This window comes from Octodon degus, unplaced genomic scaffold (genome assembly GCF_000260255.1).
Source record: "Octodon degus isolate 3935 unplaced genomic scaffold, OctDeg1.0 scaffold00020, whole genome shotgun sequence".
Taxonomy (NCBI): domain Eukaryota; kingdom Metazoa; phylum Chordata; class Mammalia; order Rodentia; family Octodontidae; genus Octodon; species Octodon degus.
Genome location: NW_004524596.1, coordinates 17,444,822 through 17,469,175, shown reverse-complemented (window position 1 = coordinate 17,469,175; position 24,354 = coordinate 17,444,822). Strand labels below are relative to the sequence as shown.

At 48.3% G+C, this 24,354-nt stretch overlaps 1 protein-coding gene across 3 annotated transcripts in view; it reads right to left on the bottom strand.

The window, feature by feature from the left end:
* Window positions 1-7,991: 7,991 nt before the first annotated feature.
* The window catches only part of Ppp1r21 (protein phosphatase 1 regulatory subunit 21), a 68,899-nt gene continuing 52,536 nt past the window's right edge, over window positions 7,992-24,354 (bottom strand). Inside the window, exons 16-22 of one of the 3 annotated variants that reach the window (XM_023711234.1) lie at window positions 20,611-20,703; window positions 17,172-17,414; window positions 15,834-15,866; window positions 14,542-14,658; window positions 11,863-11,961; window positions 10,920-11,048; window positions 7,993-8,714 (exon numbers count right to left, since the gene is read on the bottom strand). In XM_023711234.1, coding sequence (XP_023567002.1) covers window positions 8,685-8,714; window positions 10,920-11,048; window positions 11,863-11,961; window positions 14,542-14,658; window positions 15,834-15,866; window positions 17,172-17,414; window positions 20,611-20,703 — 744 coding nt within the window. In that variant the 3' untranslated portion in view covers window positions 7,993-8,684. Of the gene's footprint in view, window positions 8,715-10,919; window positions 11,049-11,862; window positions 11,962-14,541; window positions 14,659-15,833; window positions 15,867-17,171; window positions 17,415-20,610; window positions 20,704-24,354 lie in introns of all 3 variants that reach the window. The other 2 variants (XM_023711235.1, XM_023711236.1) reach the window with 2 other exon arrangements.

Below are 24,354 nucleotides of genomic sequence, written 5' to 3'. Positions count from 1 at the left end.
ACAGGCTACCTAACTGCCTCAGCCACTATTTCACTTTTTTGCTCTTTGCTGTCTTCTGTCCCCATGAATAGCTGCTCTCTGCCATGTGCCACTCTGCCTTGGAGCCAGCCAAGTATGGACCGAAACCTCCACTAATGGTAAGCTAAATAAACCTTCCCTTCCTTAATTTTGAGTGTCAGATGTTTTGTCCCAGCAAGGAGAGAAAATAACTAAGACACCACCCCAACAAGAATGTATCAAACATCACCTGGCCTGGTTGTTCCTTCACAGGCCGGACATCACTTTCACACAAGTTGGTTCTCAACAGGCAGACACCGCAGTTGATATCAAGTCTGACACCACCTGGGGACACCACTGATTCTAGGTCATTCATGTCAAGGGATGCCACATTCCCAACGGCAAGCCCACAGCCTGAGTGAGCCTCAGGGAGCCCCGTGGATCCATGAATAACTCCAGGCAGAGCTGCCGCATTGCCAGTCTACTTCACGGCTGGCAGGAAGCCGCCAGCACCACCTCCTCGACAGGCATTCCCTAATTCCCCAAACATGATCTTCTCTAGAGCGTCAGTCACATAGGAAATGCCTTCAACCTGCACATTAGGCATGAGGCCCTCCTTTGCCCTCCAGCAGTACTGTTGATCTGCCCAGGGACTGCAGCTTGCCGCTGTGGCTGCACCTCAGGGCAGCAAATGTGACCTGACCCACTGTGGGCAGAAGGTGTCATGTGGTAGCCTTTTTTGGAAACACGTAAGAGATCCCTCAAGTTGTCTGAAAATAAGTTCCAGCAGGTTAATTTGGAATTTCTCAAAATTCAAATTAGCACCATCTTTCCAGCTCAATTAATGACATTAAGATGAGGGGCAGGCTTCATCCACAGTGACTGGTGAAAACCTTCCCCTCTAAAAACATTACAGTAAGTCTTTTAGGACAACTGTTCACAGACACGTTACCTGCTGGATGTCTTCAACAACAGTTAGAATGAAATAGAAAAAAAATTAGCATTTCAGGTGCACAACGCATACTGGCTCGAAGTCTGAAGAAGAATATGTGGAAATGACTTTAGCTGTGAGAAAATACGAACATGCTTTGGATAAAACTGGGGATAAGTAAAAAGCCCATCTTCACAGAGAACGCCGGTCACAACTGAGGATATTCTGGAGGATGATCACTTTGTCATTTCAAAATAGCCCAAGATTGCCAGTCGTTCATGCTGAAGATAGGACATGCGGGTACAGGTGGAGCTACGCTGACTCTAATTACAGTTCATCCTTTGGCCAGACTCCTAACATGTATCCCGATAGCATGTATTGAGTACCTACTGTGTGCAACACCTTCTGCCAGGCGTGAGCAAGCGTAAGGCATGGCTCCCACTCACAGCATCTGCAGCTATTCAGGGAAGTGGCATCCGTGAAAATCACTATGATTTATTGACAGCTTAGCACAGCTGAAAAGATGTCTTCAGGAAGCTTAGGGAAGCTGAGGGCGGGGCAGTACTCTTCAGCATTTGAGCAGGGTGTTAGCGAACATTTGGTGAACTAAGCTGTGCTGTTTCTCCTCTTGGACCCGGCGAGATGTCACCACCAGGCTATCCAGGATCCCCTGGCGTTTGAGAGAGGGGGGCGCTGAGTTCAGGGATAATGAAAGCTCCAGGCTTAAGGGGAGGCAGCTAGGGAGGCCCTGCCGCACCTGCAGAGGGGATGGAAGCCTGGGCATCTTCCTACCTCCGCTCAGTTCTCCCCTCTCCCTGTGAACTTATTCTAATGTTCTGGAACTTTTCCTTTAAGGATTTGGAAGAGCTCTGCCGAACTTTCCTGCCTGTATGCTTTGTCTGCCAGTTAATTTCCTAATTTGGAGTTAATTACTAAACTGCTTAAAAATGTAAGGCAAAGAGGCAAGGACTTACTGCAAGCGCCCGCATCACCATGGTATCTGAAGACAGGGCTCTGAGCCAGGAGCAGAAACTTCCTTTCAAGTGCAGAACAAACTATGTCTTGCCAGGGAGGCTCTTGGAGATGTTTTCCTAGCCGTCATCCCAAGCTGTGCTGCTCTCCTCCTTTGTGAAAGTTAGGGAGGAGGATCGCTTCTCGGCCTTTTGGCTAAGATCAGGTGTAAAGTTAGGGAGGAATTTGAGGTCTTAAAGAATGAAGAGCAACTTCCAGCACTAACACTGCATAAAACACTACTGTGAAACTCACTTTTCTGTACTTTTATCATGAAGGCTTTAAGCTAGTCACTTGGAGGGAGCCTTTTGTTCCCATGCAATTGGTGGCTTGCTTTATTTAGTTAGTATTTGTGCAGGGTCTCACTACGCAGCTCAGGATTTTTTTTTTTTTTCTCCGAATGCCTTCAGGGCAGGTTTGGCTAGCTTGAGTTGTGGGGATCGAACCACAGCCACCTAAGCCTGACAGCATTGTGGAAGCAGCCACTTAATGAACTGAGCTAGGGCCAGGCCCCTCACTACGCAGCTCAGACTCCTAGTAATCCTCCTGTTTTCAGCCTCCCCAGTGCTGGCATTAGAGGCATGCGCCACCACACCCGATCTCGATCGCTAGCTCAGTGTGCCTGGCGGCAGAGCTGGCTTAGCATGTGGTCCTGGGATCGAGCCATAGACCCTGTGCTTGCCTAAGCCGGCACTTAGTTCACTGAGCTATGTCACCATCCTGGTGGCTTTATTTAAGTCGTTTTCACATTTTTGTTTGCAGTGGTGTAGGTTAATTTGAGGAGGTTTTTTGGTTTTAGTTTTTGTTCTCAATGTATAATGAACTTGATATTACTCATGTTAATTTAGAAAAGTATACTAGTACTTTAACAGATAGGGCCAGAGATGTAGCTCAGTAGCACAGTGCCTGCCTGATAGTAAGAGGTTGTGAGTTTGATTCCCAGTATAAAAACATATAGATAGGTAGATAGATAAAGAAACAGAGGTGATCTTTTGCAAATGCAAATAGGACCAAGAGGAGGAGAGAGGCAAAGAGAAAGGGACAGAGTAACAATGAAGATATGTCATGTTCACTTACCGGCTGCCCTAAATAAGTTCGTTAATTATGTATCACAAGCAATGAACAGGTACTAATAAAAAAATTGTTATCTGATGGAGCGGGTCTCTTACCATCTCACTAAAAGCAGTGGAGAGCCCAGTTTCCTCAGCCTTGAGAAGCAAGCAGCACTGCATGGACAGCTGATTGGCGGGTGGTGCTGACATCCACGGGACCCAGGGCCATGCGGACGCCTGACCCTCATTCACTGTTGGCTGTAGACCCCACAAGTGGCGCCCCCTGGAGCTGGACATCAGGTAATCCAGTGCCCCGCCCTTCTGAGCAGTCTCATTTGGAATTCCTCATCACATACGCACAATTTTTATTTGAAATGTATCCTATACGTGCATGAGTAAGAGAGGAATGAAGACGCTAATGCAGTTGAATCTCCACGTGAGCCTTGTGCTGCACCTTCCCTTGCAGTAGTAAAGACTGAAGCCATAACCTTCACACTGAGCTGTATCCCAGCCCTTGGACGTGTACTTTTTTGAGGCCTGTGTCTCACCAAGTTGCCCAGGCTGGACTCAAACTCTCCATCTTCCTCCTGCCTCAGTCTCTCAAGAGTGCTGGCATGACAGTTGTGGGCCACCACATCTGACTGAGATGTGTACTTTGGATACTTTTCCAAATGTTCAACAACGAGCATGTGCTATACAAGAAAGAGTGGGAATGGTCATTCAGCAAATTCTGAAAATCCATCTGCAGAAAGCCACACATGATTGATTGCCAATACGGTTTTTGGTTTGGGCTTTCACTCTATGCAAATTTCAGCCAACTACCTGAGTCCCTGTGCTGTGTCTATGCTGAGAATTTTTTCCCATTTTTGACTTTCTATGTCATAAGTCTAGACAGTGGAGCTGTTTTTGAGAGGAGGATGCAAAGCAGGTAGGGGAACAGGACTGGAAAGGCCTATGGGCTGGAGGTTACAAAGAGGTCTAGGCAGGGCTCCCTGGACAACGGCAGGGCTCCAGCCCGAAGATCAACCAAGAGGGCCTTTTCCTTTTCCCTTTGAGGCTTGGTCTCACTATGTTGCCCAGGCTGGCCTCAGACTCCTAGGTTCCAACTGTCCTCCCACATTAGCCACCCCAGGGGCTCGGATTATAGGCGTGCACCCCTATGCTTGGTGTGAGGCTTTCGAAGTTGGCTGAGCACCCAATTGAACTGGCCATACAGAAAAGTTATGCTCCTGAGAAAGAACTGAAAAATCAATTAGTGGGGAGTACCACAGAAAACAGAGCAAACAAGTTTTTGTAAAAGATAATTAACTCCAGGGAAAAGGAGGCGTCACACAGGGAAGGACGAGCGAACACACACTCTGTGACCAGCTTCCACTAGAACTCCAACAGTCACAGTGAAGCACACACTGAACGGTGCCCTAGCCAAGGCGCGCCGGTGACTAGCTCAGAGAGAAGGTGTCTATGTGCTCGAGTGTGGTGGGGACAGCAAGGCAGGGACAACAGGCAAATCTCCGCCTTCCAAGGCAAGGGCAGCGTGCTGCGCTTCAGAACAGAAGGTCAAGCACTGCTATTTGGAAGTACAGATCCCAAGCCACAGTTTTCTCTGGAGACCACAAAGGCGCAAACGACTGTTTCTTGTTTTGGCTTATCCTAGTGATAAAATTTTGGAACAGGCTGACTCTCAGCTCCTAACTTTAATAACAAATACAGAGATTTAGGTGGAAAAAACCAGCCTCCGTGAATTATTGCTTACTGGCCCAGGCCTGAGAGTTTCCAGTGTGTACTTAGGTCACCCTGCCCAGCTTCAGCCTCTGCCGTGGACCATTTGGGCAGCCACGCATGCGTGCACACGCGGGTGGGCGAGCTTGGTGAAGGGTGACTTGGGCAGGACAGGTTTAGGACTGCGAAGGCAGGCAGACCCGAAGAATTTACAGATGAAACAAGCCGCCGTCTGGGAATTGCCTTAATACACACCAGGGAAAAAAGGAGTGAGGAAAAAAGGTACAACAAGCCGAGCAGAATGCTTGTGAGGCGTGAGTGAGACACGGGGCTGGCGCGCACTGCTCCACTGCTACGCATGTTGGAATCATCCCAAAATAGGAATGACAACAGAAGAAGAAAGGGGCAGCAGCGGCAAAAATACACTAAATTCCACTTTTGGTGGTTGGCAAGGTTTGTGGACCAGAATATGCAAATTAAAGCTGAAGATCGGAGCACTGTGTCCGAGGTCACGCTGCACCTCAGAAGGCCGCGCGTCTGCTGGCCTCACGTCTCAGGGCTTTGCTCGCAGCTCCTGCCCTGCTGGTGGTGGTCCAGCAAGTCCTTGTGCCCGCCCCACCCCTCAGCTTGGTTATTTTCTGCTCAGCGCCTCCACCTTCTGCACGTTACCAGGCATTTGCCCCCTCCACAAAGAGAGTACAGTGCGAGTGGGTAGGTACTTTTACCTACTTTCCCAACCCCGGGGATAGATGTCGAGTTTATTCATCGGCACATGGTAATACTCGTTGAAGAGAGAAACAGGAGGTAAGAACAGGTCTTGTGGGGTGATGGGAAGATGAAAGAAAAGGAAGGAACTGGGCAACTGAATTCGGTGTTGCCTTCAACTTCCAAATGGTGTGCTGCCCGTGGGACGCTGGTCAAGCAGCCACGAGGCAGCAAGAACTCGCATGTGGCTCAGAAGATGTGACGCGAGGGCAGGGCTCGCATCTATCAACGGGATGGGCCAAACACTAACATTGCGAAGGCAGGACAGCTGAAGGGGGCCTGGGGCGAAAGTTTTACAGAGGGTGTGGTGGACGCCAGCTGGTGGGCAACTTGTGACTCCCAGCTGAACTGACCCGCATGGTGCTGGGTGTGGGAGGCCCAGCTGAGGGGTGCTGCCGGCAGCTTAAGGCAGAACTAGAGAAGCTGGGAGGCATTTGTTTGGCGGATCCAGGGATTGAACTCAGACCCTTGCGCTTGCCAGGGAAGTGCTTATTCTACCGAGCCATCTCCCCAGCTCCTTAAGGACGCTGTCTGGAAAAGCTGTTGGGAGCTGCTGGTTCTCTTGGGCTGTTCTACTGGGGGACTTTGACGCAGTGGCGTTCCTGGTAAACTCAGCCATTCTCATTGTCAAAGGAGCTTGGGACCTCGTTGTCACTGAGAATTTCTACAGTTCACTTTGGGGGAGCTCCAGGCCTTACCTTGAGCGTCGCTTCCTGTTCCAGGGCAGATCCTGCAGCCTGCTGGCTCAGAGCCTTCATTCCACTGGCGCAAACTTCCCAACTTCCACCAGTGACCTTTGGGCCTTCCACTACAGATCTGTGAAGCGGTCCTGCACGAGACTTCCTTGTGGACTTGAGGCCTCCAGCTGGACTCGTGGGGGCACTGTTATGGGCTCTAGGTCCTCAGCTAGACTCGTGCAGGATGCGAGGATCCAGGCCCTCTCAAATTTAGTCTTTAGTATGTGGGCACATTTCCTGCCCTCTTTGTATCTGCTTCTTTGGGTGATTCATTATAAAATCATCTTATAAAATGTGTCCTGTATTGTTTTGCTCCCCTTGCAACACCCCAAGCGACATAAGAAGTTGAATGCAAGCAAAACAGGTGTTAAAAAAGCAACAGAAGAAAAGACCCCAAATAAAGCGGGTGTTACGGCTGTATCTAGACATCCCCCGAGGCCTCCTGCTCTCATAGGTGGGGCTCTGGGGCCCGGACAGGGCTGGGGTGGGCTTGCCCCACCACGAGCTGTTTCTCCTCTGTGACATGTTCTGGAGAACTTGGGCAGGAGCAGGGCTGAAAAGGAGCCACAGCACGCGGCAGTTAAGGCTAAGGCTGGCGGCGCTGACCAACATGACTTTGTCACTGTGGGGGACAAAGGACCACAACTGCCCAAGTCAAGGAGAGAATGAATGATGGCAAGAGGGAAGTCAGCCATCATGAGCAAAGTAGAGGAGAAAAAAAAACAAATAGCAAAATCAGGACTATTACCAGTAACATTTATTACTAATAAACCTTTATGCTGGGTATTTTCCTGGGCCATTTACAATATTAATTCATTTAATCCTCATAAAATCCTAGGAGGTAGGTATTAATATCCCCTCATTTTACAGATGAGGAAACTGAGGCACAGAAATGCTAAGTAAATTACAAGTGTAAGGATTCTAACTCCAGGAATTTGACTTTTTAAAGGATGGCATAATTGGGTCAGTTCAATTTGTCTGGAAGGGTTGAAAGGAGCAGTAGACTAAGAAACTGAGATGGAAAGGTGCACCCTGGCACAGGAAGGGAACAGCAAGGACACCGGGCCAGGCTGGCTTCGCAGCTTCAGAGCTCACTGCCAAATGGCCCAGGTTTTGCCTGTGTGGCCATTATTAAAACCTCTGACCTGAAAATAGCGAAGGCCTTCCGTGGACAGTGCTATACCAGGGCAGGTCCCAAGTTCATACCAGGCCTGGTCCTGTGCTGTTTCTGTCACAAGTGTGGGGCCTGGGCACAGGCACCCTGAGAACAGCCGGTTCTGTGCACAGAGAACAGGGTCTGGCAGGGCTCACAAGAGTGACTTGACGGACTAGAAAAAATGGGACTGAGTTAACCCAGGACCCCAGACTCTCAGTGCTGTGGGGACTTGGGACTGGGGTGGGGGCTGTGTTGGCCTTTGTGCTGAGCCAGGGGACCAAGAAAGCAGTAGGGAGGGAGGAAGTCAGTGAGGGTAGGGGGAGGCAGGCCGAAGGAGGGCCAGGGAAGGGAGGTGGGGCCCTCACTCACCAGCCACCAGCAGCTGAGAAAGCAGCAGCCTCTCCAGGGCACGGGGCAGGGCGGGCAGGGGCACCCTGAGGTGTGCTCTGAAGTGCAGCGTTTATGGGAAAAAACAGGAGCCCACAGGCTCGGTGCCCCTGAAATGTGGCTAGGAGCAGCTCTCAAGACAAAGCCCAGGAGCCGCACAAAGGAGGAACTGTACCACGATTCTAATGAGGAACCAGGAAGATTAGATCCAAGTCAGATGAGGTCTGATGGATTTGGCAAAGCCCACTTTAGTTAAGTCTCAGTTTCCTTCATTAAATTTTCACAGAGACTAAAAGTTTGGTATCAGTACGAATTTATTGACATGAATTTCCTGTAGTTATTACTCTAAGACAGAAAGGGTCCTGGAAATCTGAAGACAATGATAATAAACCCACAGGATCTGAACTCTGCAAGGCCTGTTCCTGGGAAGGGAGGAAAGGGGGCGGGGGAGGACGACAGTGGGAACGGAGCTTTACAAAAGAATCTGGAGACTGCGCTCAATCATAGTAAGAAGTAATGACAGTTGACAATTTAAGCATTTTATCCAGAAACATATATCTATTCCATAGATAACAAATCAATTACCATATATTTGAGTTTGAAAATATACAAAATATCTGTCATACTTACATACTGAAATTAAAACCTAATTTTAAAAAGTGCACAGTAAAAACAGCGTAAGGAAACCTACAACATCCATGGTATACGTCATGTTTGCCACTTCACTGCCAACATCGACTTCTGTGTTCGCCTTACTGGTCACAAATGCACGTAAATGCCTGGGCCATGCACAACACGCGGGGCTCCCAGGGTTCCTGGGTCAGAGACCTCAGCTTCCCAGAGGCTGCGTGCTGGACACAGGAGGGCCTGCGGCTTCGGGCAGATACGGCGGCTCTGGAAGGGTCCGTCTCCAAGCAGTTATTTGTAAACTATCGACTCTTGTTCTTTTTAGAATTTCCCTGCACAAAGAAAAATATCAACAATGAGAACAAAAACTTCCAGAAAAATAGTTTACATAGTTTATAAACTAAGTCGTCCAGAGGCTGCGTGTCCCTGGGAACACTCTGGCCTCCCAGGGGAGACAGCCCCCACGCTGCCGCTATCTTCTATGCAGTAACCTTGAAGCGCTGTGAGCTGGCCTGGCCTGCTACTGCTGCGGGTCCTAGCTCCAGGGGGCTCCAGGTCAGGCAACAAGGAAAGTAAGCTACTACCTAGATTTTGCAAAACCTCAAGCATTTGTCCTATTCCAAAGACACGACACACAAGGTTCCATGGGCTGAATATTCTGTTCAATAAATACCTTTTAAACAGACAGTAATTCTAAAAGCGTACCAAGAGCCCCTCACATGGCACTGACCACCTGTCAAGGCTGAGCGTGCATAAGGGCTTGGGAATGGGACAAGGGAGAGGAAAGGCGCGCTCATCTTCTTCCAGGTCCCTCACACAGGAAGGTCTGGGCTTTCTAGTTCTGGATAGCTTCTTTTCTGCTGAGTTCCCTTCTCAGGAATAAATTCTAACGGAATTCCTAAGCCATTAGGTATATACACACTTTCTCCTTCCAAGTGCAAAATGCCTGCACAATGCAAACACTAGAGAAGTAACAGCAGACAAATGGCTGAGGATGTTTACTTGGTATCGGCGGAGATGTGTCAACACAGCGAAGAGGTCGCTACAGCAATGTCAAGTACTACTAAAGGGGGGTCCCAAAATGATCAAAGAAAGGCTACTAATACAAACTCCGAAGCAAAGAGAGCTCTCATTCAAGAGCTTAAAAGAAGAGACTTAAAAGCTCCAAGAAAACTTGAACATTCCCTAACTTGAGTAACTGTGACAAGCTACCTCTGGGACACAGCTCTGCGGCGCTCCTTACACTTCTCAGCGCAGACCCAAGTCCTGCACCTGCGCAGCTCTGGAGACCTCAGGTGCCCTGAGTCGCTGGCACTTCTCTAATGGCAGGCGCGAACACTGCTTTTCGCACACTACTACTACAATCAGTTCTGAGTGAAATGGAAACATAACCTCTTCAGGAAGGAGAGGGGACGGGGATAAAAATCCACACCACCTCTCTACCATGCAGGTAATCCTTAGGGACTGAAAACCTGTCCTGATAAATCTGTTTAAAAACTGCCTGAGACCAGAACCACCTCTTCGATATGCGTACTTTCTACTGTTAGCAGGAACCCAGCGGTGGGGCAGATGCTGCCCTACTGGAGCACCACGGGCCAGAGGGGTAAGGGTCATGGAGACATTCTCTAGGGGACCAGCCCCCTCCAGGCTCACGTTTCCTGAGAGCCAGCAACCAGAGAACCATAATCAGAACCACATGGGCTGTCTACAGTCATCAGAGAGGGCCCAGGAAAGCAGCAGATACATCTCCAAAGGAGGTCAGTGAAAAGCATGAAACTATGCTGAAAAACAAAAATTATATTATGTGGGTTCCAATGCACTAACGGGATGCATTTTCTAAGGACAGCACAGGCTTGCAGAACCTGCCCTCACCACTAGCAGGTGCTGAACCAAAGCTCCTCAGTCACCGTTACTTCCACTCCAGCGCACGGAGCTGTCACTCAGGCCAGCACTGCCCCCTGCTGAGGTGGGGGCAGCTGCAGAGCCAGGAGTTGGGACCCGCAGTTCCAGCTGCTGGCGGTGAAGAGCTGGTGAGTGACTGACACACTAAGCACCTGGGTGACCACCCCCAGGGCCTGGAGTCCCCCCTCCCGGGCAAAAAGGACAGGACCTGCACGTCTACAGACCTGGCCTTGGAAAGCAGAGGCTTTATGAGAAGAAATCAGAGGAAGTAGCTGGGATTAAACGGGGAAGCCTTCTGCAGGTTACAGACGTTCACGGGAACTCATCTCCTGAAGTCGCTCTTCAGAGGCCCTGTTTAGACTCATCTGAACAGAGCAACCCACAAGTCTCCTGTTTGAACCCTTTGCCACAAAGCAGCAAGCCCGGGATCTAAGGCCTCGGCAGGCAGGCCTTGGCAGCTGACAAGTCAGCCAAAGAAATCTGGTTTTACTTTTGGACAGGATCAGTGATGTTAAGCGAAAGCCCTCACGAGCAGTCCCATCCCTCAGCCTTCAGCTCCTGCACACACGGAGCCCAGCGACCCGCCTAGCTGCACTCAGCGCCATGCTGCAGGCGCCCAGCGCTCGCCCGCACACCTTGCCAGCCAGCTTCAGGGTGTCGATCTCCTCCCGCTGCTTCGACAGCGTCTCATTCATGCTGCACAGGTGGTCGCTCATCATGCTCAGCTGGTCCTCGTAGCTGCGCTTGGTGGTCGTCAGCTCGTCCTGCGGCATGAGGGAGGAACTGAACACGGTCACGCCTCCCCACTCTGACATTTACTTAAGAAATCTGCAAAAGCAACCTATCAAGATGGCCCAATTGACAGACTAACAAGAAGGTTAAAGCACAAGCCTAACAGGAATGAAATTAAAAGAAAGGGAGAACATTTTTCTCTCAATTTTCAAAATGTGCACTTAATTTCTTTGCAAAGCGCCAAGGGCTTCCTTCCATGACAGATATAACACAGTCGGTGAAACCAGAGGGTGGAGCGGCCTCGGCGCTGTGCTCAGGCCCGCCGCAGAGCCCCACCTCTCCTCCAGCCCTCACACTCCCCTCACTGCTGTGAGGAAAGGGGCAGCTGGGCCTTCGCCTGGCATCAGGCTGACACGAAGAGGAGCCCTCGGGAAAGCCAGGCTTCGGAAGAAAGCAGAAGGCTGAGGGCCGGGCAGCCCAGCCTCTCAGTTCAGGTCAGCTTTAGGCAAACAGGAAAGAAAAAGCACAACGTGCTGTGTGCAGAAAAGCCTACAGCCCGCGGGGAAGAGCATTTATAGAGAAAAAGAAAGAGTAGGGGGACTTGTGGGTATATAACTATTATTTAAACAAACTCTAACTATAGAAAAAAATTAAGATTATGATCATGTCAGAGAAGTAATCATTTTTTGCCTGACGTAATTAAGATGTTACTTTAAGATAGAAATAAAGCGGTTAGGGGAAGCACGTGTAGCGCTCAGAAGCCACCGCTGACAGGGAAGGCCGACTGCTCCCCACGAGCTCTCCAGGAGAACACTCGAGGCCTGCGCAGCTAACACGCGCACTCACCTGAAGTCTGCTGATGTTCTGACTGGCGAGTTTCATCTCCTCTGTCAGGGTCTCCTTAGACTTCTCAGCCAGCGCTAGTCTTTTAGAGAGTGCCCGGCACTATAAAATCAGAAAACATTCCACTTCTAGGACAGCACTCCAAAACCAAGTTTGCTTCAGAGAAAGTTACTAGAAAACAATCCCCAAAGGTAAAAACCATCCATCCATCCCTCCTTCCTTCCTTCCACCCCCCCCCCACTCCACAGCTATCTACCTGTGCCACACACAGAGAACATGGAAGACACAGCCTTACCCTCTAGGAAAAAGGCCAACAACTCAAGCTCATCTGTTATTTCCTACCTCTGGCCTAAGGGCCCAGTGGTCACAAAAAGCAAACTCTTTACATTTACCCAGGATTAATTTATACTTATGATGGATGAAAAAAGTGATTATTTTAAAACTGACCACCAAAAAATAAATAAATAAATAAATAAAAATAAAACTGACCACCGCCTTCTGATACTGGATCCTGTGACACTCTTCTCGTGTGTGAGGCCCGCCCTTGGAGACCGCGGTCTCAGCCACAGGACAGGCAATGCTCTGTCCAGGCTGGGATATAGGCAGTGCTGAAGGACTTCCCGCAAGCTGCCACAGGTGAGAAGGGCGCTCCCACTCCCCTGCTGTCCGCAGGTCCCCAGCCCTCCTGCACAGGCACCTAATGGGACTAACAGGAGGGCCTGACGACACACATGAGCTCTGGGTCGGTGTCAGATGCTCACCCTTGCCTTCCAGTGAAGTCACACAGGGGACACCACTTCCTGTTCACACATGGGAAAAACTAGGACAAGCTAAAAGTTCACAGTTGTGTTGAAGACAATTACTAAAACAGTCATATGTCGTGGAAACAAAATGGCCTAAAAAGTTCTCCAGTACTCATTTCGCTTGTTGAAAACAGCAGGGCACTAAGCCACCTGTTAACCAACCTCCCTGCGCTACGGTTAGCACTGAGCCTGACAGAGAGGGACACAAGGGTGCTCAGGAGACAACACGGCCTCCCGCTGGGACACTAACTCAGAAGGCAGCAGGGAGCCCGCCCACAGGGACAGGCTGCTCTGCTGCCCTGCACGGGGGGGGCCAGTGCTGTGTGACTGCTGCCCGTCACGGCCGGTCCCATCCTTCCAGCAGCTGTCACCAGTGCCCCGCTCAGTATACACGGGTACCTCAGTTGCCGGCAACCCTACTGCGCTAGGCACCTTGTTTATTTTGGCAGGCGAAGGAGTAAAGCCCTGTCCCACTTCCAGCACCTGGACTTCCCAGCCACATCTCTCCCCACCTCTGCAGTGTAGGAGAAAATCAGAGATAAAGTCAGGTCCAACAAAGCGCACTGACTTTTCATGTTCAAGTTCTTTAAGAATTGGATGCAGTGTAATTCTCTACCTGTCACCTCAACTGACCTTTCAATAGGAAGCTTTATACTGGAAGCCATAAAGGCCTTCCTTGCTGAGCAAAAGCCATTCATCTTACCACTCATTTGTTGGTCTCTTTTTTTGTTATAAAGTAAAAGCAGATGATTTAAAAAAAAAATTTTTTTTATTTTTTCATAATTTTATTGATAAAAAGCAATGAGACAGTTTCAAATCAAATTGGTAGGACAGTTTCAATAATCAACACATTGCATACATTCTTCCCAGTAGTTAATTGCTGTACAAGATGCGGACATGATATCCTATCTACAAACACCATCAGAACAAATCATTCTATTCATTAAGAGAATGTAACTATATATCTAACCTAACCACTTTTAATACACAACAGATGATTTTTTTTGAAGGTGGGAAAATGGAAAGAGAGAGAAGGAGAGAGGGAGGGGTGGGGGGAGGATGGGAGGGGAAGGGAAGGAGGGAGGGGGAGAAGGGAAGAAGGGAGGGGAAGAGAAGGAGGGAGGGGGAGGGGGAGGGAGCGGGCTGGGGGAGCTTGCACACATACGAGCACTTGATCGGGGAGCACTTGAAAGGGAACCGCTCCTCACTGCACTCTGGTACCCAAACCTTCTTCTTTCATTTTTTCCCTTCTACTCTGTAAGCTTCAGTATTGTACTGCATAATGGTTTTCTAATTCTCAACAGAAAATCATTAGCAAAGGAAGAAAAAGTAACAAAAGATTATGTATCTTAAAGATTGAAAAGGTCATGTTTTTTATCCTATTTATCACAAATCATTGCTACATACTTATTGAAAAACTGAAGCATTATTTAAAAGGATCAATGTCTTTCACTCTAAAGCACAAAATCTCTAATAGTAATAGTGCAAAGCATCTATATGCGTGGGAGGTGGTGGCACCGCCCACAATGCCAGCACGCAGGAGGCTGAGGCAGGGTAACTGCTGCAAGTTCAAGGCTGGCCTGAGCTGCACAGTGAGTTCCAGGCCCTAAGCTCCCTGAGCTCGAAAGCTAAGGCCCTGCCTCAAAAGAAAGCATGAAAACAGAAAAAAGACCACACATCATGCGCCCACAGGGAAGACCAGGCCACATGAAGCCCCCAGCTATCTCACAGAGACTTGTTTTGTGCTCCTATTTGCTACAGTGGAGATTGCAGGTGGCACGCCAGCAAAGTATGGGCTCCGGTCGGCCTGAGGCACACATCCCGGCTGTCTCCCACAGAGGAGGGCCCAGTGCCTGAGTCCTGTGGAAGCCCCACTCACCTCGGCGTAGAAATGCACCGACTTACTGTCAGCCAGCTGCAGCTGCGATGTGAGCTCCACCACCCTGGCCATGTAGTGGTTCTTAATTAGGTCTTCACGAGAGTCTACATCCGGGACCTAAAGAGAGCACGTACATCAGCAAACACAGGAGACGACAGAGTTCTAGACAGAAGACAAGGACCTCACTGGGCACACCCGCCCCTGAAGCTGGAAGGGGCATCACAGTCTGCACACCTCACAAAGCAGCCCCAGCCGTGGCAAGGCAGTGGACATTCCCAGTGTTTTTTTCCTTCAGCTCTGCCCTTCTCAGCATGATGGGGCTTCAGACCCTGAGGTGGGCAGAGCTGAGTCCTCCATCCAGCCTCCCTCAGCTGCAAACCTGGCTCTGACACTCCATCTGCCAGCTCTGTGCCCTCTTCTCATTGGAAAGGGACAGCAGGAGGAACACTTATCGGGACTGCATTTTATCTTTAAGTTATCTTAGAACAACCTGACTGCGCACCAGCAAACTACTTCTCTGTCAGCATCTGGTCCACACCAGCAGGACTCCTAGTTCTCTGACCTGGACACAGTGAGCAGCCAGCTGCAGCAGTGCATGCTGGGAATCCCACTGACCAGGAGGCTGAGGCAGGAGACTGTTTTACATTGAGGCCAGTCTAGGCAACTTAGCAAGACTAAGCCTCAAAATAAAAAATAAAAAGGGCCTGAAATGTAGCCCAGTGATGGGCGCCTCTCAGTTCAGTACCCACTGCTGAAGGGAAAAAATACACACAAACATTCAAGCTTACCTAGGAAATCAAAGGTTTTACCAATGTACTTGAACTGTATTTATCAGACTGCCATACTGAAGGGTGAACTGGATAACTTCAGCTTTGTTGACAGTTACTTGTAAAGTTATTACATCTTAGAATATTTCTAAACGCAAACATGCAATCCTGTACGACAAGCCATGTCTGCCTACATTTGCTCACTCCATGCACGCACATACGCACACACGCACGCATGCTGCCCATCGAGGCCCTGTGCCTCACGCACACGCCAGCAGGAGGCTGCACAGGCCACACCGTCTCAAAACTGCCCAGGCAAGGCACTCAAGAAAGCAGTCAGAAAAGCAGTTAAAACAGAAAGAGAGAGAAGAGCAACACGAATCCACTGACAGAAGAGGAAAGCCCCGGCTCCGCACGTGCTGGAGCTGTCAGGAAAGCAGCAGATGAAGCTGGCTTGCAGGGACTTTGCCAACAAGCACGCTAGCAGGCATTTACGCACAGACAACAGGATGCCAAGCACGGTACCTCGCTGTCAGGCGTCCTGGTTAAAATCCCACTCTGGAAGAGGAGAAGGGTCTTTAGAAGTTCACATTTCACACACAACAGGTTCAACATCTGTAAACGTTCTCGGTGCACACTGGCCTACTGAGTGCAGGGGATGCAGGCCGAGAAAATGAGCCCTGTAATCCCAGCACTCGGGAGGCGGAGTCTGAGGCAGGAGGGTTTCAGGGCCAGCCTGGACACTCAGCAAGACCCTCTCAGAAAACAAAACAAACAGTCGTGACTGCTGAATTCAGGTCACAGTTCAAGGTGAACGGGGAAGATGTGGGCACGATCACTGAAGAAAACTTGGGAGATTCTCTTCCGGTGGATTTCGCTAACTGGAGACTGCACAGGCAGTTCCCACCTATTCCTAACAACACACACTCCAGCGCTGGTGGAGCAGAGAGCTGAGCGCGCTGGCAGTCGCCCTGCTCACCAGCTGGGAAGCAGTCTTCTGTAATACTTTTTCATTGAAGAGCCACAATTTTGTACTCAGTGAAACTGGCGCAGCACTTACTTTTTCTCTCATTTAAAAAGTACTTATGCCAAGGGGCCTGGAGTGGTGGCACATGACGGTGCCAACGCTCGGAAGCTGAGGCAGGAGGATCATCATGAGTGTGAGGCCAGCCTGGCTAAATGCTGGGTTCAAGACCAGCATGAACTACACAGTAAGACTCTTATCTCAAAAAACAAAACAAATAAAAAAACCCAAAACACTAGACATGCTTTTATAAAAGTACAGAATCACCTGACATTGACTTCCTACATCTTTTCCAAAGAGGTTCGTTTCACCAAGGGGACAGATGGCATAAAATTGCAGGGAACTCTATGCAGCTGCTTTTGGAAGGAGATAGCCTACTCGCTCACCTGCTTCTCTCGGCAGACACACGGCTCCCTCCCATTATAAACTAAACAGCTTATAATTTAAACGGCTGTTACGGTCTGAACTCTCACTCTCCAAAGTTCCTATGTCAGATCAAGGCCCCAAGTGATGGGACTAGAGGGTGGGGGCTGAGGGAGAGGGTTGCAAGAGATTGGGGCCTTACGAAAGAGCGCCAGAGGTCTTGCTTGCCGGGGCCACCACACGCGCGCCAGGAAACACACCCTTACCGGACCCCAGACCCACAAAAGCACTTCGATCTTGGACTTTCCAGCTTCCAGAACTGCGAGGAGAGTTCTATTCTTGTAGGTCACCCAGCTTATAGTATTTTGCTGGAGCACTGGGATGGACTGAGACAACAGTCCACACTGAACACTAGGTTAGACCCTTACCATCGAGTACATGAAAAAGAAAACCATGGACAGCCAAGAAGCACTCACCAGACTGGTGCTCTGAGCAGGCTCCACTGCGGCCTTCGTAGCAGCTGCATCCTGGCCGGCGCGGTTCACCATGGCAGCATTATCCTGGGCCAGCCCAGCCAGCTGCCCACCACTGGGGCTCCTTAGCTTATCCGCAATTCGCTGGTTTTCTTTTTCTAGCTTGATTTTGGCTAACTGGGCTTCCAACATCCAATGTTCTTTCTCCTGTTCCAGTTTAGAAATCTTTTCTAAACTCTGTTGAACCTTAAAATGTAAGGCAGAGTTGTGTATCTGAGGAATGATGTGGACAGGACTCGGCAGCTGTGTTAATCAGCTTTGTGTCACTGTGACAAAACACCTAATGCAACTGTTGGCTCGTGCTATCAGAGGGTCAGCCCACAGCTGGCCAGGCCCACTGCCCACGGCCGGGGGCAAGCAGAACGCCAGGACACCGAGGGCGCGCTGGCAGGAGGCCATTCTCCTCATGGCACCGGGCAACACAGAGAGCAGGGGCCAGGGACAGGAGACAGTGTTAGGCCTCGCGCACAACCCATGCCTCCAACGGGCCCCAAAGCCTAACGGACGAGGCAGCAGGAGCTGGCCACTGCCCAAAGCCCACACGCTGGCAACCACACCCTCAACTCCACACACCTTCGGAGGACATTTTAGACCCCAGCAATAGCCAAAAATGCTTTACAAAATGTAAACCAAAATTACCTTATAGAGGTAAAAACAATGAAGCCTGGCCCTGGAATGGGGAGAGAATTACTATACAGGGGCAGGTGTTACTGTTTTTACCTCTGAGAGGCAGTTTTGGTTTACAACCTTTAATGAGAAATTGAACTAAAGTAAAATAAAACCTCTATTAAGGGCTTCATTAAGAGAGTAAAAGAAAAGACAAGGAATAGAAAATTAACTTGTGAAGCATTCAACAGATATAATACCAGAACACAAGAAAGTCTTACAAGTGAGGAAGAAAAGGAGACCTAATAGAAAAACAGGTAGAAATAACAGAAGACCAGAGCAGGCCCTGGAACAAGACTGCAAACAGAAGGAAAAGCTGTTCAATGGCAGCAACTATCACGGCAGAGGGCCTCCAGCCCATGTTCAAAAGAGAAAATGCCAAGTGGCTGTGTCTGCGGAGCGCGCTGACTCTCATGCCCACAGAGCTGCCTCAAAGCAGATGGGATGAAGTGTAAACAGTGGAACTGCACTCAATAAAAGGCGGCGTTGCTGGCGCGAGAACTCGGGAATGGTGAGCTTTGGGAGGGCACAGCAGCTTCGGAAAACAGTCTGGGGAAGGCTCCTTGGGCCCTGGTAAATTTTGTCTAGAATATCCTTTACATAGAGAAATACAGCCCTCCACTCCCTTTATTATGTCTTTTTGAGACAGGGTCTAGCTATGCAGCTCAGGCTGGCAACGAGCTCACTTTGTAGCCCAGGCTGGCCTCGAACTCACACTGATCCTCCTGCCTCAGCCTCCTCTGGGGTTACAGGTGTGCACCACTGTGCCTGGCTCCCTCTCTTTTTAAATCTAGGTCCTGGTTATATTTAATACTCACTTATGAAAATTCAATGGGATGTGTTAGTGATTTGTATATTTTCTGTAAGCATGTGACACTTTGTTTATCATGATACTGGAACTGAACCCCGGGCCTCTGCAGGGAGCTATACCTGGCCTGTTTGTATTCATGCTTTGAGACAGGGTCCAGTAAAGCACCGAGTTGTTCAGGCTGCGCTTCCACTTGTGAGCTTCCTGCCTCGGCCTCCTAGAGATCACAGGAGTGCACCATCATCTCCAGCTTGGTACATATTAACAAGAAGTTGAAACACTAATTCTCAGCAGAAATAAAAGCTTGAGAATTACATGAAAAGAAAAGCAATCTTACAGTAAACTTAAATGGTCTGCCAACTATCACAGCTGAACAACTCCCATATTGCAGGCACTGTCTGTGGCACTTTCTTCCAATTATCCCAGTACGGCCCCCTAGTAATTCTACATTCTTATTTCTCAGTGAATGAGGGCTCATTTGCTAAGCTAGAAAACACAGCCAGCATGTGGGAGCCCAGCTTGCTGGCCCAGGTCCACACCTCTGCTGCCACACTGTCACCTGCTGGCTCAGTGCACTCTCAGCAGCTGGAGGGAGGTCGCCAGTGGCACAGCACAACCAGCTGCTGCACTGAGGTCAGGTGATTCACTAGTCAGCTGTTTTGCATACAACTCACTTGATTGCTTTCAGCCTTTTCTTACGTTCCAAAAAAAACGTCTTAGGGGCTGGAGAGATGGCTCAGTGGTCTAAAAGCACCTACTTGGAACAAGCTTGCCAAAGCATAGGGACCGCGGTTCGATCCCCCAGCACCACATGCCAGCCAGCCCCGCCCCCTGGTGGGCTGAGCTGGCAACACACACAATAAATAAATGTATAAATAAATAACTAAAAAAAAAAAAAAAGTCTTAGGCTGGAGAGATAGCTCAGCAGCACATGCCTGCCTGGCAAGTGCAAGGCCCTAAGTTTGATCCCTGGTACAAAATTTTTTTTAAATAACTGTTAATGCATTCCACATTTGACTGTGTGTGAAGAGTCGTGTTTCTCAGGAATCACCGTGCAGGTGACGGCTGCGGCGCACTGAGGTAGCAGAAGTCAGTGATGCTATCTAATGAGACGTGAGGATATCACTGACAGAACACTGTCTCATGTAAATTTGTGTTCTCTTTATTTCTAAAACTAAAGGCAAGACAGATATTAAACAGAACAAATACATCTCTGATAAAGGCTAAACTGATCTTGGGACCAAGTTCTGAAAGGAACTGTATCTTCTACTTTCATTTGCTACTCAAATTCAACAGACCAATTAATAAGGCCAGTCAACTAGCTCAGTGGATTAAAGAGCCTAAAAGCAGGTGCAGGGGGCAGGAGTTCGATCCCCAGGCCTACCGTGCCGGCCCTGCCCCCTGGGGCACACTGAGACAGCAAGTGAGACTGGGCATGGTGGATCATGCCTATAATCCCAGCTCTTGGGAGGCTGTAAACAGGCAGATCACTACCAGTCCAATCTAGTAGTAAGACCCTGAACAGCTGTCCACCTTTCCCTAAAAAAATTAATCACTGGAAATGTTCCACTCTCGCTCATTTAAGTGAAATCAAAAGCCAGCTCTCTAGAGCTCCCTTTTGTAGTCTTATTACTTAGGATACTTGGATCAGTGTCCAAAGAATCAGTCATCGCGGTCCATCTTGCATGGACTGTAGCACCAACTGCATCATAACAAGTATTTAGGGTTCTGCAGGATTTTGCTTATGCCTCCAGCGCTTCTTAGTACCAAGGGACAACTAATTTCACATGTTAGTTACAAGTTAATGCCAGGAGTCTTCTGGGTCCCATGCGCCCTACACATCGCAAGAGCCCTGTCCCAGAGCACCAGGCAGCTCTGCAGTGACTGCTCGCAGGCCCCCAGCCCTACCTGCTGTGCGAGCCCAGCCCGGCTTTCCGTGGAGCTGAGGAGGACCTGGCGGTCTGCCAGCGCTTCCTCGTAGGGCACCGACTCCGGGAGGGGCTGCGGGAAAAGCATGGGAGAAGTCAATGGAAACACTGTCCGCTCCTCTTCTAGCCCTACACATGCAGGTGACAACACGGCCCAGGTGTGGGGACAAATGCAGACAGACAGAGATGCAGACTGTTCCCTTTAATTCTGCACTTGGGAGAATACAAATACATTTCTTTCAAAAGAAGAAAACAATGGAGAACTTATGCCAATTATAAAAGCTACCCTACATAAAACTATATATGCTTGCAAAACTGACCGAACAACGTAGGCACCCACTGTCCCTTTCAATGAACTAAGAGCACCAGCAGCAGTTCCCTTAGCTATCCTGCGTGTACTATGCAGTCTCCACCCTTCCGACTCTCCCTGCCCCCATCCCAGCTGTTCTTTCCTTTGGAGCAGCTTCCTCTGACTGTATCCACTGTACCTTTTGGAGCAACTACTTTGAAGATAACAATATGCACTATAATAACCATTGTTAATTTCCTATCATCTTGTTTTGAAGTTCTTTATCATTCTTTTCTCATTTAAGAAAGAAAAACTACAGAGGCTTGCACCAAAGTATAGATTAAGGACAGAAAAGGAGCCGGGGAAAGAGCGCAGTGAAGTGCTTGCCTGGCAAGCTCAAGGTCCCGAGTTCTATCTCTGGTACCAAAAAAAAATCCAGAAACAGATACGACCATACTATTATGCGACACATGCTGCACTTCTAATTCAGTGGAGAAAGGACACGGGGTAAATGGCTCAAGGTCAATGAGCTGATCACTTAGAGAAAGAACGACTAGATCTTTGTTTTACACCTGACACCAGAATAAATTCTAAATCAAAGATTTAGATCTAAAAATCAGATTGCAAAAACACTGGAATAAAATGTAGGTACTGCTGTTCTCTGCTGGTCCATGGAAAGGAACAGTTAAAGCTTAAATTTGTTTTCTCTTAATTTCTTGTAACTTTTTCCCCCAATTTTGCATGTATATACCTGGTAATCTAAACAACCAATCTGAAGACAAAACTATACAATACAACAAATGCTGTCAAATTCATAGTATTTTGTTCAGTGATATTCTGGATCATTTCTAATTCTTTTTTATTATCATTATTTTGTATCCTCTTTAAAAAATAAAAAAGCTGGGGAGGTAGTTCAGCAGGATTAGCACCTGCCTGGCAAGCTCAAGGTCCTGAGTTCCATCTCCAGTACCAAAAAAAAAAAAAAAGTAGGCAAGTATTTCCACAATCCTGGACGAACTGTGGCAGAATATGAGCACTATAAAAGAAAAGAGACACCGGATACTGAGCTGCTTTGCTGCTGTAATTGCTGAGGGTTGAAACCTGGGCCTTTGCATGCACTCCACTGAGCCCGCGTCCTTAATATGGACAGCTTAACATATATTGTGCTCTTTCAAAAATCTGGAGTATTTATTTTAAAATACGTAAGAGAGGGGCTGGGGCTATAGCTCAGCAGCACAGTGCCTGCCTCACAAGCATGGGGTCCTGAATTCAATTCCCAGTACCCCCCAAAAAAAATCAGTAAACAAAAAAACAACATAAAAGATGTTGCGTGTGGTGATGCACACACATAAGCCCAGCCAGTTGGAGGATAAGGCACACAGTCTGAAAGCTGGAGGCCAGACTGAGAAATTTTGCCAGACGCTGTTGCAAAACGCAAGCTTAAGAACTCAGGACACAGCTCAGTGACAGAGTCCTTGCCTAGCACATACTAAACCCTGGGTTCTGATCCCAGCCTTGAAAAATAAACTAATTAATTAAAATAAAAGAAGTAAAGGACTGGAACAGAATTAGAATACAAACGATGGGCTGGGGAGATAGCTCAGCCGTCTAAGCACCTGTCTAGCAAGTGCAAGGACCCAGGTTCAATCCCCAGTGCCACATGCCATGTTGCTGTACCAGCCCCTAAAACCCAGCATGGGGGCACACGCCTGTAATCCCAAGGCTTAGAAGGCTGAGACAAAAGGATCATTGTGAGTCTGAGCTGCGTAGTGAGATCCTGTACCAAATAAATAAATAACAAATAAATACATTTTTTAAAAAGAATATAAAGGATAACTATAAGATAATTAAGTTTCATTAATAAGCAAAAATATACAAGTAAAAATAACAGCCAGGAGCTTCTCCTGAGTGACAGACATTAAATTTACATGTTAAATTGCTATGTCTATAAATTATAAATAAGTAATCTTCCTGAAGTATAGGCTAGATAAATGTACCAAAATTTGAAATATCACAAACACTGAACTACAATTTGGTAGCATCATAAAGATACAATTAAAACAATTACACAAGGATGATCTGGGCTGCTGATATTAAAAATGATATACGCAGCTAGACATGGTGGTACATGTCTATAATCTCAGCTATCTGGAAGTTGAGGCAGGAAGACAGTAAGCTGAAGGCCAATCTGGTGACAGCTCCAGCGCAGAGCACTTGCTTGGCACACACACAGCCCTGGTTCAATCCCCAGCACTGCAAAAATGAAAACAGAACGTAAAATGTGCAAGCCACGTGGCTCACACACTGCCCTGCTCAGCGTCCCGTGGGTGCCAGAGGCAGCATCGCCAAGGCTGTTTCACTGTAGCAATAAAACACGAGATGCAACCTCAGTGTCCCCCAGCGAAGGGAACCCGAAGTGAACTGCGGGCACTCAGCTTACAGAATGCTGTTGGGGCCAGGGGATAGCTCAGCGGCATCGCTGCCTGCCTGACAAGCACAAGGTCCTGAGTTGGATCCCCAGTACAAAAAGAAAAAAGAAAAACGCAGTAAAACCCTGTGCTGTATTCAAAAGTACATAACAGGTAATAACACAGGTCACTAAAAGTTTAAATGAAAAAAGAAAACGATCCAATAACTAAAGCTTTCATTAAGTTAAAAAAAAAAAAGAGGAGGATTCTATACACTGTGTACAGATTTACCCAGATGGATAGAAATGCTCCAGAGTATGATGGGTATAAGTGCTTGAACTGACAAGTATGATCACCTCTGCACAGACACCAGGCCAGGGATAATTCGCCCACAATGTTCTAAGGTAATGGACTATGCAGGTGTGGTGGTGCACGCGGGAGGAGCAGCTTCAGGAGGTAAGAGACCTGCCTGGGCTACAAAGTGAGCTCCAGGCCAGCCTGAACTGCACAGAGAGCCTGTCTCAAAAAAGACAAAATAAATACATAGATATAAAAAATAAATTAATGAAATGTTAGAATATGTTTACATATTTTGTAGTTCAAAACTGCACAGAGAGTGGAGGACGCAGCTCGAGCACAGAATGCTTGCCTAGCACGCCCAGATCCTGGGTTGAGCCTTAACACTGAAGAACAAAGAAATGAGGGGGAAAGTACAATGCAAACACCCACTGCCGCGCCCGCGCCGCCCGTAACAGGGAAACAGCCAGCAGCCAGCAGCCACCAGCAATGCAAAGGCCACACTCCTACACCTTTACAGAGTAAAGTACTGCAGAAGCATTCAAATGATGATAGTAATCACAGTGCACGTACGGGGCAGATACACAGCCACATCCACAATGTGCTGAGAAAATACTTCTACAACTAACACAGATACAGTCTAACAAAGAGTAGCCAGCTACATTTAGGTGATAGAATTTGGCATCATTGTAATTTTCTTTTCTTTTCTTTTTTTTTTTTTTTTTTTTTT